The following is an 8144-nucleotide window of genomic DNA, read 5'->3' as shown; positions in this document are numbered from 1 at the left end:
GTTTGTAACATGGATAACAATAATGAAGTTGTTATTATTGTTGATTTTTGACTTGGAAGGTGGTACTTCAGGTATTGGAGCTGAAACAGCTAGAGTGTTAGCAAAGAGAGGAGTGAGAATTGTGATTGGTGCAAGGGACTTGAAGAAGGCAATGAAAGTGAGAGACAATATACAAAAAGAGAGTCCAAATGCTGAGGTTATTCCGTTAGAGATTGATCTTAGCTTTTTTTCTTCTGTACAAATATTTTGTTCTGATTTTTTAGCTTTAGATCGTCCACTTAATATTCTAATGTAAGTTATGTCATCATATTGTTCTACTTTTTCATTTTATAATTATAGCATAGTGAAATAAAATGGAAAAAAGTTATGATATTTTATGATATGTGCACTAATAGTTAGAATAAATAAATTTTACAGTAACAATGCTGGTATATTCTCTCGAGTTTTAGAGTTTTCTGCAGAGAAAATTGAGATGACATTTGCCACAAATTACTTGGGTACATTTCTAATTCTTAATTCTTAATGCATATTTGGTATTATAGTGGTTACATTACATAATGAAAGTGTTCATATTTTATTGAATTGTAGGACATTTTTTGCTAACAGAAATGTTATTGGACAAAAAGTCCCTTCTTACTGGACTCCGCCCTCAAAATCTAAAATTCCATCATTTAGACCCTTTTTTTCATGGTGCTAATGCAATCCGGATTACGTAATCCGGAATGCAAAGGGGCATTTTTGGAAATTTTACAGGGCGCGCGAGAAGTCAACAGGGCGGGAAAAGTAATACTCTAGAGTTTATGCAAAGATAAATCCTTAAATCTGTCCAAACCCTATGTTAGAATAGTGTAGTTATAACTTTTTAGTCCTTTTAGAGTAAGAGAAATGCTAGCAACACTCACTTTTCAACACTCTCTTTAACACTCACTTTTTTATTGAGTAAAATTGGTGTATGCCCCACGACTTTAATGAACAACCCCAAAAGTTGTTCATAACAATTGATGTTGCAAAATGTATGTTCGAAAGAAAAGCACAAACATACTCCATTCAAGACCATATGTTATTACTGATTATTTTCATTCATTCAAGTTGTTGTAAATTTATTAGTGGGTAGACTTTTATGGAGGTTCCGGTATTTAGTTATTCATATTGTATTTAGGTTGAAATATATTTTCAACTGTTTTCTCTTTTCTTTAAAATTCATTTTAATCTTATAAACTTATCCTTTTACCTACAATAAAATTAGAACTTTTAGCTCAAGCTAATTCAACTATTCGATCTCTGATCACAAGCCAAATTTGTATCCTTCCTTTCACTTTCACTATATTTGTATCAAAAAGAAAAAGGACAAAAAGAGCAATAACAACAAATGTTGACAAATGAAGATAACCATGAGTTCAGTGGTGTATCAAAGCCCCATACACAAACATTAAAAACTATGAATTTTAACTTAAATTTGGGATTCTCTAGAAGAAGACAATCCGATTCTCTTGTATTTTACTGATGAAGAAGACAATCGCTAGAATGGTCTTAGATGAATATTATAACATGTCACTAACCATCATGGGTCAACCATCACAAGTCAAGTGAAGTAGTTTATACTTTTACTTTATATATTACAATCTTACAATTTTAGAACATGTCAATTTTAGTTGTCCATACTAAATACCCGTGATGGTATACTGCAGACAAAATATACTTTATACCAAGAGCAAGATTTTTTAAATCCACCCTATCATGCTTTAATTTTTCGGTTGATGCATACGACAGATTAAACCATTTATTAATCATATCTTAATTAACTTGCCTTTTTAGGTGAGTTATAAATTAAGTATGACTTAGCCTAACCTATCAATAAATTTTTAACAAAAATATTTTATCTTTCTCAATTTGAGTCTTTCCAACTCTACTCAAGTACTCAAAATCTCTTAATATTCAATTAGTTGAATTAATTAATTAATATTGCCAAAAAGAAGAAGAATTAATTGTCAACTTCAACAAACTAGTGCCCACTTAACAGAACCTTTTTTTCTAAATTTGTTTTTCTTTCACTTTTCTATCGGTGTTATTTTGCAAAAGACATTCTCTTTCTCCAAGTTTTAAAAAGATTTCATGCAAAATTTATTTGCACCACCAGAGGTTTTCCTTTCTCTTTTACTCCCTCCTACTCAACCCCATCTTCCTCTTTCTTCAATCTTCACATATTTGGTTCGCCGATTTCAAGAAATTATAAGGAGAATTTGTAAAAAAAACCAATTCACAAAAGTAACATGAACCGGTACGAATGTACCAATTCACGGTTCACGGCATGTTAGGTTTACTCGCTAATGAGTGCCCTCGGGGCACTCTTTAAGGATCCCACATTTAGAAATTATTTCTTCAAAAAGTCAACTATTACAATTTACAATGCATTGACTACACAAATTTCATAAAAAACTTATCCTTTAAGGTTCTTAAAGAATGATCCCGAGAGAACTCGTTAGCATTTCCCTTGAACCGGTACTCCCTTCGGTCACATTTATAAGCAAATATTTCATTTTCAAGTTCACTGAATAATTGATACGCACACACTATAATATAATCCAAATACATTAGTTATTTATTGAATCTTACATGATTAATACAAATATTTTAAGTTTTAATCCTATAGGCACGACTTAGATAGTTATATTGTATGGATATTTGATATATTGGAACTTAGTTTATCGAATGTGTATTTCATCGTTATATTGTTTGACAAAATTACTCCCTTTCTGATATAATAATTGAGTATTTGGAAAATGAAAAAAAATTGTCTTCAAATAAATGGTTCATTTTACTTTTCAATATAATATTAATTATCTTTTTTTAATTATACCTCTAATTAGTACTAACTTTATCACTTTTAACAAGGATACTTAAAACGATTTTCCTCTTTCTTTCATTGATACAATTTTTTTTAATACGTATGAAATGATCAAATTACTAAGTTATTTTGGAACATAGAAATATGTTTTATATTTTAGGTATCCATTGCTTGATTTGTTCTTACATCATTTAAATATAGTTATAAATCAATCATTTCGACATTGAAATAGGTGACGACGGTCATTGAAAGCAGGATTTTGCCTTTTTTAATATGAAGTGCAAAGGGAAAGATTGTTCAAGAAAACCTGAGTTCGATTCATGCGTAGAATAATTTTTTATCAGACTTTATTTACCTTTTGACCGAACTTTGGATTGTTAAAGAAGGGTTAATACAAAAAAAAAAATTAATGCATCTAGTATTAATTATGTACTTGTTAAAAAGTACGGTAAGGATTCTAGGGTTAGGAATCGTATATTAGGGTTTTTGGCTTGATGATTAGATGCCTTGGGAATGATCCCAAGAGTGGTATTTATAGCCTTCCTTGGGCTTGGGCTTTGGTTACTTGGTTTCCAAGCAATAGGGGTATTCACGTATTTATGTAAATCTTAGGCGGTTTCTAGAAGACCGATAGGTCGGCGCCCCTAGCAGAACGCGCCAGGGCCTAGGGGTCCTTTTGGAGGGCGCTCATGCCCTTCTAGAGGTCTTTCGCCCCTTAAGGAGGTCTTGGAGTCCCTCGGGAGGCCTCCTAAGACCCTAGGAATATCGTGACGGTCCACAGCCCCCCAAGCACAAGTCTTGGGACAAGGCGAAGTGATGATGACAAGGGGATGGACCTTCTGGAGGCCACTAAGTCTTTCCCAGGAATATCATGACGGTCCACAGCCCCCCAAGCACAAGTCTTGGGACAAGGCGAAGTGGTTAGTACGCCTGACGTCAGTTGATGCACGCCGTTTGGGCGTTCTATGATTTACGCTCAAGGTTCTATTTGGAGTTTTGGCGACGTTCCTCGTGTGGCGTTCTTGAGACAACGTCGGTTCGCCTTCTGGACGCTTCGTATTCTTCTCGTCCCTGATGATCGCCACGTGTCAAGATCTAAATGACGTTGTTCTACTCAATCGTTTCAGACACGCTTCCCGAGGCGGCCTCGTCTTTTTAAAGGACGCGTTTGGCTTCTCATTTACTCTCCTTTCTTCGCTTCCGTTTGCTGTGCCAAGCTTCTTCTCTTTTTTTTCCTTAACTTCCTTCCGGTTTAAGCGGCTTCAGCATACATTTCTATTTTCCAGCACAGGTATTCCTCATCCTCTCTCACTTTTTGCTTTTATTTTTACGCTTCGTGAGAGTCCGAAATTAGGTATGGTTTTGATTAGAGAATGCGATGAGAAGGGGAATCTGATTCATCCCACTGATCCATCTGAGAGGGATCGGTTGCGCAAAGAGTGTCTGAGACATGCAACTGGTCCGGATGGGGTTATTAACTGGGATACTTTTTATCAAGGGTTACACGGGGAGGAATTATTTAGCGATTTATCCAGTGACTCCAGCGTTAACTCAAGTAGAGATAGTGACTGTGTGTTTCTTTCTGCCACTTCAGGGACGAATCGTCAGGAGGACGAGTGTCTGGAGATCTGTTCACTCCAGAATCCGTTGTCTGATTTGGCAGAAGGGGAACCTGGTGATAGCTTAGTAGGGATGAACTCTTTTGCAGAAGAAGTTTTAGCGGAGGAATCGTTGTACGTGGATGTGTCCGCCATGGACCTATTTAGAAGCAAGTTTGATATCTCTGCTACCGGCCGCGAGGAGGACGTGGTTCTTTTGTCTTGTGATCCTGACGAACGCGTCTGTGACCAAGAGACGAGGGAGGGCGATGAGTCGTACTTCGTATATACCGCCGTACTGGAAGAGTTCGGCGTGAAGGTTCCTTTCTCGCGTTTCGAAATGGACGTGCTGAAGTATCTCAATGTGGCGCCCACCCAAATCCGCCCCAACAGCTGGGCCTTTATTCGGGGTTTTGAGGTTTTATGCAAGTCCCTGGACCTTGAGCCCTCCGTTGGTGTTTTCCTCTGTTTCTACGGTACCAAAGATGTCAACAAAGGTACTTGGATTACGATTTCCGCCCATTCGGGAAAGAGGCTGTTTCCCTCATATGCCAGCAACTTCAAAAAGGAGTGGCGCGACACCTTTGTAAGGGTACAAGGGGCACCAGAGTGTTCTACAGCCTCGGTGATGGAAGCTGGAAAGCCTAAGTTTCCCCTTCGTTGGACAAAGAGTCCTCTGGCCGTGGGCGGGTACCACTTGGGCGAGATGTCCCTTTACGAGCGGAGGCTAGTGCAGTTTTTGGAGATTGTCCCTCTTACCAATATTCATGACCTTTTGAATAGAGAAGGCGATGATGCCCGTATGGAGGCTTACTTGCGTGAGTGTTTTTATTCGCTTTGTCCGTAGTTTGAGCTTTTGTACTAATATTTTTTTAGGAAGCTTTTAATTCGAAACTTTGTGACTTTGTTTTTGCAGGAGAGATGATGCCCCTAACCGGAGCGGAGATGAAGAAGTATATTGCGGAGTTGGAGAAAAGTAAGAACCCGGATGGGTATGTGTCGAGCAATCCCGCCGGCATATCGCTAAGAAAGCTGAAGAGGAAAGAAGCTGCCAAGGGTGATGCCGTTGTGATCGAGGTGGAGGGTTCTGAAGGCGGGAGTGAGGGGAACGCCCTTGCTCGAGCTGACTCACCCGTCCCGAAGAAACCTAGGGCTGTGAAGGGAAGCCAGGCTAGCGGGAGTCGCCCAACGACGAGTAAAGGGTTTGGAGGCGTTTCTCTTAACGATGAGGCCATGGAGTCGTTCTGGCACTCTGAATTTGACTTTCGACGGTATGCTTTCTTGTCTTAAGTTGTTTCTTCACCGTGGGTTCTTGTGTTGTATCTTAATGAGTTTGTTCTGTTTGACTTGATGGTACATGGCGGAACAGGTGCCCTTCGCCAAGGTTGACGTTGAAGCAGCGGTGAAAGCCAAAGCCAGCGATCTAGTGGCTGATGCGGGCACAGCCGCCTTGCGTGTTTTGCTATTGAATCACGCTCTGGAGCTGAAATATGGAACGCTGGCGAAGAAAAATATTGATGCTGCGGAGGATGTGGAGAAGTGGAAACATAAAGCCACTGGTCTAGAGGGGCGGCTGTTAGAGGCTTTGCGGGATAAGAAGGCCGCCGAGGGCGCTTTGGAAGAAATGAAGAAGGCAAAGGAGGCCGTCGAGCTGGAGAGAGACGAGAAAGACCGAGCTCTGAAGAAGTCGGATCTGGCTGTTGATGAAGGAAGGCGTTCTTTGGCCATCTACTTTGAAAACGGCTTCAAACGAGCAACTGAGCAGGTGCTGTTGTTCAACCCTGATGCTAAGGTGGACGAGCTGGATCCTTTTAAGATTATTGTGGATGGCAAGTTGGAAGACGATGAATGAACCTTTGTTGTTTTTGTTTTTCCTTTAAGTTATTTTATTTTGTTTGGTTCACTGTAACTTAACTCTTGGTTGCTCTTCTGAACAATATGGCCCTTTATTTTGTCGACATTATATTTATGCTCTGTTTAAAACCGCAATTTTAACGCTGTGTGCTTTTCGTATTTCTTCTTCTAACTTTTTATATGGAATCGACTTTTCCTCTTGGATATCTTTCTTGGTGCAGAGCGAAAGAGAGGCATACTGATTATAGCGTTATTTAATTATACGTTGCCCGCTATTTGTTTCGGGAGCGTCGTATGGTGCAATTACGTATTATGGTGTAGTATGTGTTTGGGCGGGCCTCGCTTCAAGGTCAACGAGTTTGCTTCGGCTTGGCGAGCACCGTCGGAGCCTCACTTGAAAGTTGACGGTCGCCGAGGGTGCTTGGGACCTCTTTTCAATTTGCCAGAGCCTTGCTTAAAGGTTGACTATTTCGACTTGGCGAGACCCTTCAGAGCCTTGCTTAAAGGTTGACGGGCTCGCAGGTCCTTTGGACCTCTCTTCAATTTGCCAGAGCCTTGCTTAAAGGTTGACTATTTCGACTTGGCGAGACCCTTCAGAGCCTTGCTTAAAGGTTGACGGGCTCGCAGGTCCTTTGGACCTCTCTTCAATTTGTCAGAGCCTTGCTTAAAGGTTGACTATTTCGACTTGGCGAGACCCTTCAGAGCCTTGCTTAAAGGTTGACGGGCTCGCAGGTCCTTTGGACCTCTCTTCAATTTTCCAGAGCCTTGCTTAAAGGTTGACTATTTCGACTTGGCGAGACCCTTCAGAGCCTTGCTTAAAGGTTGACGGGCTCGCAGGTCCTTTGGACCTCTCTTCAATTCTTGTGGGCAACGAAGTTTTATCTGTAATGGAAAATAAACGAGGGCGAGTAGACAACATATATGAAAGGAGTAGGCGCCTCGTTAAAAACCCCTGCCCTTGCAGGGGAAAAGAGTGCTACCTAAACCCTGTAATATTAATAACATTCTGGTGTTGCATCTGCATACATCTTTATTGTTGGAAATACTAGTGATAGGAATATAAATAACAGAAAATTAACTATAGTAGTGTCTTAGATTTGCCACGTTCCAGGTACGAGGCACTGCCTCTCCACTTAGTTCTTCCAATTTGTATGCTCCGTGACTGCACTTCTCCCGTAATCTATATGGTCCCTCCCAGTTTGGGAAAAGTTTTCCAATCCTGGTTGGGGCGACAACTTGCTTTAAAACCAGGTCGCCTTCCTTCATTTCTCTGGGCACTACCTTGGAGTTGTAGCGGCGAGCTGCTCTCTGTTTGGCGGCGAACTCCCTGATGTGGGCTTGTTCTCTGACTTCATCAATGACATCCATGCTGACCGCCAAACCTACTTTATTTGCTTCTTCAGAAAAGAACTCTCGTCGCCAAGTGGGAGTATCTATTTCTACTGGGAGCATGGCGTCCGTACCATACACCATTGTGAATGGCGTTTCCATTGTTGTAGAGTGGGGGGTCGTGTGATAAGACCATAGTACCTCATGGAGTTACTCTGCCCAGAGACTTTTGGCGGCTTCTAGCTTCTTTTTGATTCCGTTGAGGATAACTTTGTTAGCGGATTCAGCTTGTCCGTTGGCTTGTGGGTGGATTACAGAGACGAATTTCGTTTGTATTCCTAAGTGCTTGCAGAAATCGATCACTGTTGAGCTTGAGAACTGAGTCCCATTGTCTGACACTATGCATTTCGGAAGGCCAAAATGGCATATGATCTTTTTCCAATAAAACTTCTTGACTCTTTCCGCTGTTATTTTGGCGACTGCTTCTGCTTCAATCCACTTGGTGAAATAGTCTACTC

At 40.5% G+C, this 8144-nt stretch overlaps 1 protein-coding gene across 1 annotated transcript; it reads right to left on the bottom strand.

Annotated features, from left to right (window-relative positions):
- Positions 1–7371: 7371 nt before the first annotated feature.
- On the bottom strand, positions 7372–7788 carry LOC146907555 (uncharacterized). Its single transcript, XM_085729124.1, has one exon. The coding sequence runs from the start codon at positions 7786–7788 to the stop codon at positions 7372–7374; it is 417 nt and encodes a 138-aa protein (XP_085585250.1).
- Positions 7789–8144: the final 356 nt, after the last annotated feature.

This window comes from Medicago sativa, chromosome 7 (assembly GCF_051527215.1).
Source record: "Medicago sativa cultivar Bolivia chromosome 7, Bolivia_mono, whole genome shotgun sequence".
NCBI lineage: Eukaryota > Viridiplantae > Streptophyta > Magnoliopsida > Fabales > Fabaceae > Medicago > Medicago sativa.
The sequence above is the reverse complement of the archived record's forward strand: the minus strand, read 5'-3'. Positions and strand labels throughout refer to the sequence as shown.

Bases quoted from the DNA above. Each gene is read 5' to 3' on its own strand.
- LOC146907555 (XM_085729124.1), bottom strand. From the start codon at position 7,788: ATGGAAACGCCATTCACAATGGTGTATGGTACGGACGCCATGCTCCCA.